The sequence below is a fragment of the Denticeps clupeoides genome, chromosome 1 (assembly GCF_900700375.1).
Source record: "Denticeps clupeoides chromosome 1, fDenClu1.1, whole genome shotgun sequence".
In the NCBI taxonomy this organism is placed as follows: Eukaryota; Metazoa; Chordata; class Actinopteri; order Clupeiformes; family Denticipitidae; genus Denticeps; species Denticeps clupeoides.
This window is the reverse complement of record NC_041707.1, coordinates 24869139-24885066: the sequence shown is the minus strand read 5'-3', so window position 1 is coordinate 24885066 and position 15928 is coordinate 24869139. Positions and strand designations below refer to the sequence as shown.

The 15928-nt window shown below is 39.4% G+C and overlaps 1 protein-coding gene across 3 annotated transcripts; it reads right to left on the bottom strand.

The window, feature by feature from the left end:
* Nucleotides 1–438: 438 nt before the first annotated feature.
* zdhhc21 (zDHHC palmitoyltransferase 21) lies at nt 439–15255 on the bottom strand. Of its 3 annotated transcripts, XM_029000234.1 has the most exons (10): nt 15099–15255; nt 14326–14386; nt 13660–13818; nt 13041–13139; nt 10067–10178; nt 7886–8024; nt 7075–7191; nt 6412–6469; nt 4262–4305; nt 3972–4112 (listed from the first exon to the last, which is right to left on the bottom strand). In XM_029000234.1, exons 3-9 carry the CDS (start codon nt 13811–13813, stop codon nt 4289–4291), a joined length of 696 nt encoding a protein of 231 aa, XP_028856067.1. In that variant the 5' UTR covers nt 13814–13818; nt 14326–14386; nt 15099–15255; the 3' UTR covers nt 3972–4112; nt 4262–4288. The 3 variants fall into 3 exon arrangements, with proteins under 3 accessions (XP_028856058.1, XP_028856067.1, XP_028856077.1); XM_029000225.1 differs by lacking the exon at nt 6412–6469 and having other exon boundaries at nt 439–4112; nt 15099–15252; XM_029000244.1 differs by lacking the exons at nt 3972–4112; nt 4262–4305; nt 6412–6469 and adding an exon at nt 6500–6919.
* Between the last annotated feature and the right edge of the window lie 673 nt (nt 15256–15928).

Sequence of the window (15928 nt, the reverse complement as noted above, 5' to 3'; positions counted from 1 at the left end):
TATTCAATGCAGCAAAAAAAACCTGCAGGAACAAAACACTGAACGCTCACAAACAAAAACAACCCGACTTATTAGAAAAGATTTATATTAACCCATTCACTGGGGATTCATGTGATGGTCCCAAGCCTGTGAAAAATGGGGAGGGTTGCGTCAAGGAGGGCATCCAGCGTAAAGCTTTTGCCAGGTCAACTGGCAAAATTGACAACCAATTGGCAGCCAGAGCTGTTGATCTGCTGTGACCCCAAACAGGAGAAGTTGAATAAAGTAGAAAGATGTATAGAACCGAATACAAAATGAGAAGAATCAACCAACAAAATCAGAAACACAATAATCTAATAATAACAACGCTACTCTGTCTAATCTGATTCTTACTGATGCTGTTGATGTTGGCGGAGTTAAGAATTGTGAAGTAGAATTAAAAAGTAGAAGCCATTAAAGTAATATTACACCATATTTTATTTAATCTTTATTCAATTTACACACAGATTTAAAAGAAACAAGGAAAATCAGGAATGATATTCATGTAATGTAACAAAAGCTCTTCTAAAAGTATTATGCAATCGACATCACTATAAACATATACGTTCAAATCAGTCCAACAATGACAAAGGTATCGTCATAGGCATTAAACAAAATAAAGCAGCTCTTTATTTTAAATAGACAGATATAAAGGCAGACAAGAGAGACAGAGAAAATTCTCAGGGTCCCACAGGTTCCCATTGCACCTAAAGTCAGATTTGGAGGGGGGTTCAGTTCAGAAGGACGGGGTGTACTTTATTTGTGTAGGCCTGTGAAAATAACTCCTTCGTAGTGATTGACATGGCTAGCTCCGCCACAGATGGGATGACTTCAGGTCACCGGAAAACTCGTTATTAAAGAGCAACAACTGAAGAGAGGACCTTTGAGCCTCTACCTTGTATCATCACAAATGTATTCTCTGGGACCACAATCCTTGTGCTCGGACTTAATTACTGGAGCAATTTCACAAGCAATACATTATGAAGCCCAACAGTAGGGATTGGAATGTTTATTTAATAATTAAAAATTGTGATAATTACACTGGAAAAGTAAAATACGTGTAACAATGTAATAAGTGCTACTGTTAATTAAACATTCGATTTTAAACCCAAAAAGCCATCAGAAACAAGGCGAATGAAAGTTTATTGCTTTCTGTTAAAAATAGGTGCAGTAATGGTTTTATGTGGTAATCTTATTAATAGTAATGTATAGAATAACAATCCTTCCATAAATCTGCTTAACTGACCCAGTACATACTGATGACATGTTCTCACACACACAAAATTAATTATTAAAATAATTAAATAAAATACTAAAAAGTGACAGCAGAAGAGACAGCTTTACATTAACCGCACTGATATAGGTCCATGTCCTCATTGCTTAATTAAGACCACCATTCTTGGGGCAGCTGAGAAGAGCTAGCAACTAAAGCTAAAGTAGGATGTGGAATTCATTCAACAGGTCAACAGTGGTATGTTGTAGTCTTTCCTCCTAACAAACACACAGGTAGATATAAATCATATATGTTTATATAATTATACATGAGATCACAGGACAAACCCAGTACAATCATAAAGGCCCAAAATATACACCCTTTGAAACAACAATTACATCTACAAAATAATCACAATCATAATGAATAAAACGTAAATTCATTTAAAAACACAAGTCCATAAAACATTACAAAAACACAAATGGTTAATGTTATAGAAAGGCTGGGCAATATGTATACATTGTGTTACTGTGATATGAACATTGATGTCATCTTCAAGCATTTGAAGCAAGATGAATAATATCATCGAGTGCGGGTCAAGTTTGGGGAGTGTCAACTGTAACCCATTAAGACATCCTGTATGTGATTATGGGCTATATAAGAAATACATTGTTGTTGTAATACTCTTTTCCACAATAAATGTTAAGTAAATTAAAGTGGACCAAGTTTGTCATTCTTTTGTGGATAAATCAATGCTGATTGCCTATGCAATGCAATATACCTGAAATTAATACTACAACAATGTTACTCATTTGTAGATTTATTTTCCTTCATGTTTATTATGACATACAATGGCATAAACTGTCATATTGCCCAGCCCTATGAAGTAGTGCATTTTCAGAGTTCCCTTATGATTATTTGTAAACAAAAATAAAAAGCATTCAAACAATTTCCAGATAGCATGACCAGACTGGAGGCGTGTTCCACAAAACAAGGTCTTATTGGACAGCAAACTGATGAGTCTTGTTATTATGGAACACTATCCCTGAATTCTCTTAACAATTAGCCTTGTATACTTCAGTTCATGTTTAGCAATAGTTTTTGATCTCTCAGTACAGTGAAACAATTTTCTGAAAAACAAGTATATCAAAGCAGATATAGCACATTCTGAATTTTTATAGTTCTAACACTCCTGCATAGTACCATATGACTCTTTTGTACAAGCAAATGTATCAGTGCATGTGTTTTCAGCAATGTCACCACTTTGGAAGTGAATTTGCAATTTATACATAACAAAAGGTGTGTATGATGTTTAGTGATCAAAAAGCAACACAGCAGCACATGAACAATTTCTAATTATACTGTTTGTGCATTCAGCACGGTAGAGACATTAAAACTGAAAAGAAGTCACCCTGTGTACTGGCATCCTTCTGTTTATCAAGGACAACATTTAATAAAAACATTTTAAAAAGGTCACGTACCACTTTATGCTGAACTCTGAAGTAACTTGGCTTAAAAGAGCATAGCAGTGACTCTTTGGCAAATTAACAAGATGGACACAGAGCTCCTTGGGTGGAACCCAAAAAAAAAAGGTTTACAAGGAGGCACTTTGAAATTGGAGGGAAATTGTGAGCTATTCATTTTTCCAATATTGAAAAGAAAGCATTTATCACCTATAAATACCCATTACAATTTTCCCACATCAGAATCAACAAAAAAAAAACAATTATATAAAAAATAACAATAAAAAACAAAAACACACAAAATGACAGAAATTTTGAGATGCAAATTAAAAATACCTTGTTTCACACTGTCAGTATGATTGCAATGTTAACCCATCACTTTCATTACTTAAAAAATAAATATTATTAACTGGCAGGTCAGTTTAGACCATTGCAGATGATTAAACTCATGCTGCAGTCTAAAAGGCACATACTATAAAATAAGAGTGAATTTTACCTAACAAGTGAATGGAGTGATAAGACTGCAGTGCTTTTGAGGCGGGCCGGGGGCATTAAGGAGGATATGGTGGTGTTGCCACCGAGGTAAAAGGGTGTTTGGCAGGACAGACTCAAAAGACAGGCAGTTAGCGTCTATAGTGTTTATGTAAGGGGTTGAGGAAGGGTAGAGGTAGTGCTGTTTTTTAAATAAATAAAAGAGGGGTCATTTCGGAACATCTCCCCCATCTCACTGTTGCCAAGGGTCACAGCCCCATTCCGCAGCTATCAATCCCGGTCCTGTAGAGACAGACAAAAAGCCTGTCCACATCGGCCGGCCTGCCAAGGCTGTCACCGCAGGTCACATGGCTTGGACCTGGAGGGGGTGCTTCAGGCAGGGGGTGCCAAGATCTTAACGAATAAGGGTTACCCGGGAAACTACACAGCCTAGCTTTTGGTGGGTTTGCGTCACACCTATTTGGGAGAGTGTGCCCAAATTAAAGGGACGCAATTTTAAAAATCTACACTGGCTGCATTCAGTGCTTTATTCTTCCAGATAGCAATTCAGATAGCAATTGTATTATTCTTTTAGTCATACCCTCCAACAGGGCAGTGGAGTTATTAGTGTGTAAATCAGAAAGCTATTAAGCTCACAAAGTGTAGATGCAATTGAGACAGGAAGTGGTGACTGAGATTTGGGGTTGGGTTTTCAGTGAGAGGGAATTGGCAGCAAAGGACAGGGGTGGCAGAGGAAGAAGGGCAGCAGCACAACTTGCCAAAGATGGCGACCCTCCGCCCAGACGGGCCCATCTGTCTACACGTGGGAGCGGTACGAGTGCAGCGGGCCCAGCGGCTGCCGGCTCCTGAAAGGCAGAAACCACAGGATCTTCCATCGAGTGCCAAACACCTCAGCCAGTGTCTGCTGCCACGGCCTCTTGGGTCCACTGCATGGCGGAGAGAGCGAGAGAGAATTAATACAGGCAAAAGTAGTTAACAGGCATTGGATGACAAAAAGGAACTTGTATTCTAAGAATTTCAGTACAGATCCACAAATGAAATTCTGAAGTGTAGAGAAAGGATTCTGCACACTCACGCATCATTGCTGAAGTACGACATCTTCTCAATAGTGGTGGTGTCCTGTAAGGTGAATCACATGAAAAGTTAAGTTATGGGAAGAACATGATTTCACTAGCACTATTTTCAGCCAGTTGCTATATGTAAGATACACACATTGGGACACTCCACGTCCCCTCACACTGTTCCCACGCTGGGAGCGTGGCCTGCGATTATAGCGGGGCGACAATGGACGACAGTGCAGCTGACACCAGCGCCAATCCTTCTGTGCCTTCACCTTGCCAACTTGGCACAGGGCAAGGGGCAGCTGCCCTGTGCACAATGGGGCTGTGTGTGTGTATATATATATATATCTGTGTGTGGGTGTGTGTGTGTTCACGACGTAGAGGTAAATCCCTCCACATGTGAAGAGAAGGAGCGTGGAATGGAGGAGACCAGCACAACACAGAAGGAGAGGCTGTGGAGGAGGGTGGAGAAGCGGGTGTATGCTAATGAGACGGGATTAGCCTCTCTGCACTGAAAGGGCCCATCTGAAGGGTCTGTGTGTGGAGCTAAAAACACAGGGATGATTGAGTGGCCCATGCATGGGAGAAAGCCTCAGGGTGATAAGTTATATTCACACCCTAAAACTGAAGGGATCATGTGACTAAATCAGTGTGGAAATAAATAAAGATTGTGAGGATTTCAGATTTCAATCAATTCTGCAGGGTAAACAATAATGCCAGCATCATGAAGCCCACACTGTCAACCAGATGCATTAATCTGAGTCATGTAAGTATATACAGACTACATGCATGTTTAGCAGATCTGATTTTCCTCAGTTTTTACTGATCCTGGAATATCATCTATATATATTATCAGAATTAAGATTATGGCTAAAATCCAATATAAGAAGCAACAATTTATAAGACTTTTTTTAATAAATTGAATGTATGTACATACACTTAAGCACAAAGGAGGAAAAGGAAAGAAACCATTCATTTTCACCTTCTGAAGGGAGTGTGCTAAACACATGTAAGACTGATTTCATTGTGCCTTCTTGTTAAAATAACATCCTGCAGCCTCAGGTGGCCCTGGTCAAGAGGTGTAAGGACGATGCCATCTTAAGTTGGGATCAAGAGCTAAGCCCTGCTCTTCAAGTCCCTTCAGCCAGCTGAACGATCACTAAGAACACTGGCGATTGCCAAATCCCATAATACCATGCATAAGAGATGTTGGATTGAAGGCAGTGAGAAGGCAAAAGACACAGGTAAATGCCATGGCACGGACAGGCTGGTGCCTACTTAAAATCCACTCCATACTTACATGGGGGGAGCAGAGCAGGAACTGTGGGGCATTTGTGGTAGAGGTGTGTGATACACCACAGGACTCTTAAATTAATCAGTGATAACACAGTGAGATATGTCAAGAGTTAAGATTAGATTAAATTAAATGTGGAAATGCAAGTCAAAGGTCCTGGGCAATCTGCCTGCTGGTGTCTTAAGCAAATGAAAAAACAAATTGGCAGTTTGATAAAATGTCAATCAAATCACTTGGATAGAGCCAAAAGAGGGATGAAGGTGCTGAAAGAGCAATGGAAGAAAGTCTATTTGTTCATTTATTATTAATAAATGAAAGGTATGACTAATATTCAGTTTAACTGGGTCATGGCTAATCTGTATTATGCTGGCGCTCAATTAAGTAATCAATTAAGGGATCACAGTCAAAAGTGATTATCTTGCTGCACAGTCTTCAGTCCTATTTCATTACCAATTCTGGAGGACCTCACAATAACAAGATGGCAAAAGAGACCCAGGGAGCCCAGAGATGCTGAACAGTAGGGCTCTACTGTACAGATTTCGCCAAGTGTCCAAGGCAGATTACTAAGTGTGGTCTGGGGCTGTGGGAGGTCTGTGCCTCTGTGCGTGTGTGAGGGTAAAACACCAGAAAAGGTCACGCAGTGTCATACGTCACACACAAACAGAGAATGCACACACACTGGGCCAATAAAGAGGATTAAAGGCCTTGAGGTGCGACTCTCACAAAAGGATTCTAAGATTGTCAGTTCAGTTTATATTACAAGAACAAATTCATTAAATCCTTAACAAAGAAGTTCAAAATCCAAAGTAAATAGAGCTAAGAGAAATTAGGTGAATTACATGATAAACAAGTCAGTAATGCAGCTCTTACTAATAGATCTCTCTAGCAGGTTACATAGTATTGACTTTTGAACATTGCTGCTTCCAGCCTTCATGCGAGAGTTCCACACAAGGGGAGAAAAAAGAACAAATGTTAAAATAAAAATGAGAACAATACAACTAATGCAACTAGAGGGAAAAAGAACATGCAACATTTTATTTTTCTCTCAGGTATGCAAAATAAACAATATTTGTAGGTTGTCTCATGTGTAAGACCACTAAATATTTGGTCAAGTTTGGTAGGATAAACTGCCTCTGTCTGTCTAGTAGCATTTCTCAACCTGTAACATTAAGGGAAACATAACACTGTTCAGATACAGATAAGTGGCCACTGTTTGTATCTATACTGTTACAAATGATTATGTAATCTTATGTTTTTGTATGGGACTTTGTATGAGATTTGGTTTTTAGTGGTCATTAACAAAAACTCACCCTGCCACACAACAGTCACCTGCATTATGTTCATTATGGGGCAGGTGAGCACTCACATAGCATATGAGCTATAAATAAAAGATGAACACAACATTTAATTTCATTCATTATGAATTGTGTTTAATTGGTATGTCATCAAATGTGACCATACAATTATTTTTGTGTGAAATATAGCCACAAATCAATAACATATAATAATAATAATAATAAAAAAAACACTCACTGTGAGAATGCCTGTGAGTTGGGTGTAGAAGAGGCTACTCATCCCCCCAAACATCACCAAACCCATAAAGCATGAGATACGGAGCAGGGCTAACTCATGACGTACCGAAAACTCCTCCTGTAAAATAAAATGAAAACGACATTTTTATGTTCATTCTCTCTCACACACACACACACACACACACACACACACACACAGTTAATCAATCTCTATTCCGAACATGTTAATCTGTTGGACACATATAGATGCTGTCTCAGGGGATTTAAAAAAAAAAAAAAAAAAAAAAAAAGGCATTTTTCTGTGCGGCTGACAACCATATTGTTTTTAAGCGCTGATTCCTCGTCACTTGCGGTGAAGCTGATTGTTCCCCTCACTGGGGGCCCGTTCCACAGACTATCGCTGTGCTGCAGCATATGTGACGCGCCGATCCAACATATTCCGCCCCGCTTGGGAAAGTTAAGCTTTTTCCTGGTGATAACAGCATTATCTCTCAGAGGCAGATGCTTCTGTAGCCATTCACCCTCTCTTTTGATTTCCACACCAAAGCTGTGCCCCTTTCGTTTACAGAGAAACAGGACGCACAAGTAAACAAAAACAGGAAATGAGGTATTAGAGGCTTAATTTACAGACTGCCTCACATCAACGACTGTGATGTCTCAGCTGCTGCGATTTTATTTACTCGTAATGGGGTTTTCGGGTTTTGAGCTTGGCAATAGGAGACACATGGACCACTGCATCTGCTGGACATGATGGGGAGGAAAGTTGGCTACTAGCAGGGCTGGTTTGAGCTGGTCTGCTTCCGGTCTCTTACCTGGTCCATGATGCCGAGTTGCTGGAAGTAGTAGTAATGGCAGAAGTCCAGAGCTAGAGTAAACAGACTCAGCACCTGAGTATAGAAGCACAGTTGCAAGAAGAGCCAGTGGTTGTCTTCCCCAACACAGTTATTAATCCTACAGAGGAAAAGAAACCAGAAAGCAAAAATTGGATCAATACATTTAAACCAAACATTAAATCAAAATGATTGTAAATGTGTAGATGTTTCAGACAAGGAATACTGGCCCCAAACAAATCCAGCTTCTAACAAGCACATATATGAAAGCAGCTGGGCATGAGAATCTCAGAGACATGCTCAGTGATTGAACAAAGCAGCCTGAAGACAGTGGCTGAGAATGACAAGCTGTGTTAATCTTAGTCATAACCATGCAAAATGGTCCAAGTAGTGGTCTAAATAAAAGTTGGACTGAATTGTGCCTGGAAAATGATATGGGTACCAAAAAAAAAAAAAAAAGAGGAAAAAGAAAAACTTTCCCTTGTTGGCCATTAAAGGCGATGACAGCGAGTCGCAATTTGCTGAATCCGGACCAAGCACCGTTGTTCTAGAGCCCTACTGTACAGCATGACCCTGCACCACTACAGAGCGATTCCCCAGGTCACCTGATACAGCCGCTCCTTCCATTAACTTTCTACTGAGACCTCATTAACCGAGCCTTGGGACAGGGGGCAGAGGGGGAGAGGAGGGGGGAGAAAGAAAAAAAAAAAAAAAAAAAAAAAAGAGGTTGGCTGCAGTGCAGGGCACTCGGAGGTGACACCACACACTGGTGCCTACTGAACCAAACCAAACATACTGAACCAAAGCATGAGTGTGTAAGAAATTGAGTATTTGTGAATATTGTCTGTCTTGCATGTATGCCTATTATTTGCTCTTCCTGGATTTTGTCATAACAAATTTGCATTAGCATGCACACTGTATGTAGACCTCTCATACAATGCGTTCTCGTCAAAATTACATTAAGCACCTACCCTCAAGTACAGCTGTCGAGGTAATATGTAACTTGTAAATCCAATAGAGAGTGTAATTTTTTTTTTTTTTAAAGCTGAAGCAAAAAGCACCATTCAAAAACAACCCTCAAATTAACTGCTTGAAAAGTAATAATTTCAGTATATCTGCTCTCCTGAGACAGAGTGAGGGTGTGTTGCTCAGAGAAAGCATGAGATAGGAAAAACACTATAGCAAATGCCTAAAATAAACAGGCAAATTTTACATCATGCTTGCAAAGCAGCAGAAGGATGAAGAAGATATCCATATTTTTCCTAAGAAATGAATGTTCATTGGATTATTATAAAGGCAGAAATAAAAAGATTCAGAAGGCTGTGGAGTGACATCTGCTGACTCTACATATGGAAGCACCATAAGAAAATATTGTGATCTAGAAACATCTATACAAGCCTGCTTATGAAATACATGATGACTGGTTAAGTCAAACTATAACTTGTGCAAAGGTGTGTTTGGGGGGAAAAAACCTTTCAAACTATAACTTGTGCAAAGGTGTGTTTGGGGGGAAAAAACCCTTTTTCAATCCCCCAGAAAAAAAAAAAATCTCACTAACTATTAAAGCAAAAAGTAAGATCAATCATGATTTTGACTTGCATCCAGTGACACAGTGAATATTAATTAGTATAGTAAAGAATCAATTCAAATATATAGTAGCAAACACAACATCATCTCATCATCTGATGAGTCCATGATCGGAATCACACCTCAAAATTCTTGTGTCAGGTGACATAAGCTGAAGGCTTTGTCATGGCCCTCATCGTCCCCTGATCTAAACATCATTGACAATCTGTGAGTAGACAAGAACAGTACATACAAGATGGCCCAAGCATCTTGCAAGAGGAAGGATGAATGTGTGAAAATCACCCAGGTAAGAACCAAAAGACTCCTAAGATGGCCATCAAAACAAAAGGGATGCTAATGAGTACTGACCATTAGCTTCAGGCACTTAATATTTATTCTTGATTAAAATATGATTTGTGTGATCAGTTCAGTGACCAAATAAGGTTCTGCTTACTCAGTTCTTCAGAGTAGCAGCCATTTTATGTCTCTCCTCATTAGAAGATATTTCTAGATGAAGCATTGCCAGAAATCCATTGTTGCAGTGCGGCATTAAGCTTTAGGAGGATACGGTGGAACCCATGCCAAATTAGGCCTTACCATGGGCAGTGGTGGTCCATCCTGCGCACACAGTGCCCACACTTGCTGCAATGGTGGGATCTCTTTGGTCGCATCAGGTTGCATTTATTGCACAGTTCCCATTGTTCTCTCTCTGTGAAACACAAACACACAATCAAGCGTGTTACTGCAGTCACAAGGCACATGCTGGCACATGTTTAAAACCTCCGAGAAGTACTGAGCCTCTGTTCAGAGAAAACTAAGAACACTGACGTTGATGGTTCCTATACAGTCTAGAGGTGTTTCTTCCTCACTAAACACACCCACACACAAGAGATTACCCATGACCCACAGCCACTCTCCTCATATGAACTATCAGCTGTGAAATCCTGACAGCATCCAACACTAAACACCATTCTGTCAGATCCTCTTCACAGTAACAGTTTCAGACTGAGGAATTCACAAATCAATTTAAGGATCAAGGTTCGTTTTAAGATTATACTGAAATTAAAAGGGCCTGGTGACCACCACATACACAATTTCATAAAAAAAAAAAAAAAGAGGCCTCTATTCATTTATAGCGTCTGTCACACAGTGCAATTCTGATGACAACATGTACATCACACCATGCAGTGTCTCTACTCAATTAGCAGCAATTCAATCGGGAGTCTTAAACAATAATTAATGTGAGAGAAGACAATTCCCATTTTGACATTTTTTTGTCAACCCCATGTCACCAACGAGCACAATGTCATCCCCTAATTAATAAGAATTGAGCAGATTTTTGTAAGCGAGAATCAACATTCAAGAAAATTCCCTGCTTTATACATATACATGCATAAAACAGCTGGCATGCGACAACAATCCAATCGGGAAGAAAGACAAAAAAACAATACCCTGAGCGTTAGTTTCTAACACCATTAAGACAAGCAGATCACCGCTAAACTCAGTCATGTCCATCTTGACTAATCTGATTAGCTCTTCAACATCAGTAGCAAGCTGCTTCTGCCTGTGTGAAAACAGCTACAGCTATGTGAGAACTATGTGAAAAGATATCCAGTCCAGCACAAAGGTTGTGCGTGCTGACAAAGCAGCAGTGTACTGTAAACTTAAAGCAATACATCAAAACATTATCAAATTAGATTTAGCAATTAAAGGTTTCTCTCTAAATGTGTGCAGTTTTTCTATTTTTCCTTATTGTGCTTTGCCTTTAACACTATGTTTGGAGATTGAAAGAGAGAAGACCTCAGTGACAAATGAGGGGGGGGGGGGGGGGGGGGGGGGTGATTGTGCACATTTTCCAGCCTCTTAAGCAATGAACACCGCTGAGCTTGCTGATGATGCATGAGTAACACAGTTTAAGTCACCAGCATGGAGGTCTGAATGAAACAATTTCTGCAATCACTGGTTTCAGAAGAGAGACAAAACAGACAAGTTACAATTACATCTTTAATCACTCTACGACTTTAACTCAAGTGCTCAATCAAAAAAAAAAAAAAAAAAAAAGCCAACAACACGGCCAGGCTTCCATTCATACAAATGAATGTAAATAAATAATGAAAGTATACAAATAATTTCCAAATTTAATACTTCAAATTAATTGTTAAAGTGTAATTCTGATTAAATGTAGACAACCCACCTCTAATAGTTTACTGTATTTCTTTTTCAACCCCTCTAACTACCACTCCGTGAAAATCGATAATAATAAAACTGCTGTTGATCAACATGGCAAATTAGGGTTACTCTAGTATGCTGTGCTAGAACTGGTGCTAAACAAATTAATTGCAAATAAAATCTCAAAATTGACCAATTCAAAGAATAAACTGGGATTTAACAACTCACGAATTCACTTTCATACAAATATAGGACGGAGATCAAAAACAAATATGTTCAGATAGTTTTAGTTACATTTATATAAAAAATATATCCACAATATATACTGTAATTTGGGCAATGATTTAAACAATGTCTGCTTCATCAAATAGGTCAGTATGTATATACACTGAAAGTGTATGAAGTGTACACTGAAAAATGAGGGAATCTTCAAGTAGGACAATGCCTCCATCTACAGGACCACAGAGATCATTGTCTCAACACAGTTTGACTAAATTTAAAAACCAATTTTAACATACAGTTTTCAATGTTGTACTCTGATTGTAATCTGAATTTAAGATTTTATATTTTAGAATATATCACACTGGTTCATTGGGCAGTTTTAAAACCATAATATCAGTCAAGTATCCATCCATTATTTACTCTGATTAATGAACTAGTTTTTTCAAAACTGATGATCACTTGGCATATTATCATTTTAAAACCAGAGCTTGGTTAGATTAACAGCCAGCCAGGTTCTAATGTAAATAAAGTGGACAAATCCATCTAGTATGACAGTTCCATCTAGTGGCCATAGATGGCAATATGATCTGAAATTATAACACCACATGGAAGTAATACATATGGTGAAAGTAGATATTTATATATATATAAATAATTTTCTAGTGGGTTTTAGTTAGCATTTGAGATCAACAAGTGTAAAATGCAATGTAAATTGGATATTTAAAAATTAAACTAATCTGCAAGTGATTGTCATTGTGAAACACTACAGCACAGCACATGGTGACACAACAAAATGTGTCCTCTGCTTTTAAGTGGGCAGCCATGAGAGGCTCTTGGGGAGCAGTGTGTGGGGACGGTGCTTTGTTCAGTGGCAACTTGGCAGATCAGTATTCGAACCAGTCACCACTACCCACAAATGAATAGCTTTCATTTATTAATCTCTCTCCACTCAAATGTCTGAATACAAGCACTAAAAACAGACCACCAGAAACATGGGAAAGCTAAAAGTTTTATGATTTTGGAGACTTTGTAACTCCAGAACTTCAATGTCAACACTGGGCATGTAATGAATCCACTTTCCCTTATAACATCAGGTGAAAATATTTGTTTGGAGGATGGTAACAGCCTGGCATTACAAAGGCTAATGTTAGGGCTGTGGCAGATGAGAATATGCTGGTACCTGAATGTGGGATGTTGGGGTCTTGATGAAGTCTTCCTGGGTCAGCTGTAGAGGCCCGGAGCAACGCAGTCACACAAAGAAATGAAGCCAAGTAATAACCTAGAGGAAAAAGGGGGAAAAGGATGTTGTTCTTCTGTACTGATGTGAGACACATCATGTCAGAAAATGTCAGGTGAGAGTAACATATGCCATCTATATATCATCTTATCTCACAGCAAACCTGGTGAAGTGGGGTAAATGGAGTCATACCAGGCTGGGCATCCACAACAATGTCATACCTGATGCACTGCACAAACCACATTTCAGCCAGACAGAATGTGGGCCAACATAGCTACATGTCTCACTGGTGATCCTGGTTATCTTAACCTGGATGTCATGATTTTCTCTCAAACAAATACATTAAATTAAAATATTCCTGAAATCTTTGTTTTTCAGGTCACAAAATTACCATTACTGCTTCACGTTGCCAATTGCAATGAACAAAAGAACTTTTTACTCCTTAATTTCTCTTCATTCTTTTTTTTTTTACCTAAATGTAAACTGAATCCAGTAAAACCTGGGCATAAAAGTGTCCCTGTAGATTTGCAGCAAAACGTTTTTGAGAAATGAGAATACTCACAGATGACCAAGGCCCATGGAATGTGACCTTCATTAAAGTGAGGAATAAGCACCAGCTTAGGAATGAAGAGCGTGTTGTAGAACCAGATGAAGAACACGGTGCTGATGCAGAACCAGCCCATGGGATCCACAACAACATGCAGCCTCAGCTTCATCCTTCCTGGATGAGAGAATCAGAGGTGACAGGGAGTGGTCAGTCAGGAAACTGTGGTGTTTCCAGCTTCCTTTGCTGAGTGCTGGAGTCAGAGCTCTGCCAGGGTCTGTTCTGAGGACATGAAGACAGGACCTAATGTGGAAAACATTGATCATTTTGAGCCCTCTGGGAAATATTAAAAATGCATTACTGCCTGCATTAATGTCTACAACAAAAAAATTCACCTTAAAATGATGATGAGTAAAAGCCTCAGCACAGATTACAACAAAGAGCAGTCAAATGGACAACATTGGACTTTCTGATTCAAGGCCAGTCCCAGTCCCCTGACGGCTCACAGTTTGTCAGCAGCAATAGTAACCCCTGACCCTGAAAATGCTCACGCTAAGCACCCTGGGCCAGGCCAAGCAGGCCAGATCTCTTGTTCAAAACAGGACACACCACATATTTCCGGCAGGTTAGGCTACTGTAAAGATGGGGGGAGAAGATCAAGATCACATCAGGCTTTCAACCTACCCCTTTCTTGATTCTTCAATGCACAGAACTCTGCATTTCAGCAGCCCCCTGCCATGGAGTCCTGAAAGTAAAAACATTTAAGATCAGCACAAATTAAGAACTCAATATACAGTATAACTCCTAGCATTAATATCTTCATACAAGAACATTAGTAGTGTGTACAACTAAAATGTGGACACCTTTTCAAAATCTGACCTGATCCTGAAGCTTAAGCAGAATATACATTATAGGACTGTGTCATGATGTAAGCCATGACCAACTAACTGACTTGAGTGGAAACAGTTAAAACAATTCAGCTATTAAAAGGGGAAACTCTTTCTACATGAGAATGCATAGGATGGGGTTTATGCGAGTTCCACAAGCTACACTGCGCCACAGGGCATCAGTGGCTGTGCTGGTCTCACCCAGCTGCCAGGAGCACCTGCACCAATGTAGAGACAGAAGTCAGTTTTCTTTTTAGCAAACTTTCGCCTGCAGAGCTCAAAAAAATCCTGCTTATTAAACGACAGGCCAAGAACGTAGTGGTGGATACGACAAAGAGCACGCCAAGCCTAGTCTGCGTGGTTTAGCATTTTTAAGAGAATAACTCAACGAATAAGTGACTAGCATGCATTAGCTAGCAACATGAGAGGATAGCTATTGATTTATTTTCATCAAGGTTAATTATGTGCACGATACTGCCGTGTATTTACTGATAATAACACAGCATCGCCTACAAAAACCAAGAGGAAGCAAAACAAATAAGATAACTCGAAATACGCTTGGTTACATACTTGTTGACAGTTGACAGATCTCCACAGCGTTGAATGAAACCAGTGAAGTATGCGCTTCCGTAACAGCCATTCACAAGGAAATAAAACCATAGAATGGCAGCAACCCCATGTCAAAAAAGGTGGCCATCTTGGCTTAACACGTTACCAGGAAGTAAACTCCACGAGACAAAAAATGTAGAAATTTGTTTGCCCAAACATTTAACACAGTCAGTCGTAAATTAATCGTGATATTTTACAATATGTACTGCAAAACATTCTGATCGCTTTTCCATTGCCCCGACCATCAGCGAACATCCGTTTCGGAAGTGCCCCACTCAAAATGTCCGACTCCCCTGAGCAAACTCAGACATAAACACGAGATACCGCGTTGAATTGGGCGCCGATGGGAGCGAATGCGTCAACAGAACCGCCATGTTGGGGTGGGGTGGAGCTACTTCTAAATGAATGAGCGTCTATCAGGGCCAAGGTGAAATCCAGCATTAAAACATCATGAACCGGCAAATATGGAAAGCGACTTTTATTGTCTTGGTTCGTTTCAAATGTCTAACACATGTTTACGACCGAGAACATTTATATTTAAGGCATTTGTAATATATAGTATAGCATATAGCATCATTTTATGTTGAAAACGTAATATGCATATAGGTATTTTCTCCAAACATTTATATTTATGCTTTTATCCAAATCAACAGGCATTTGTGTAGATTTTTTAGAGAAGTACAATGAACTGTACACATTTTTTTTCAGACAAGGAAAATTGAATGATTGAATGAGATTGTAACCCCGTCCAAATATGGCGGCGCTATTGACGCATGCCGAGAGGCTGAAGG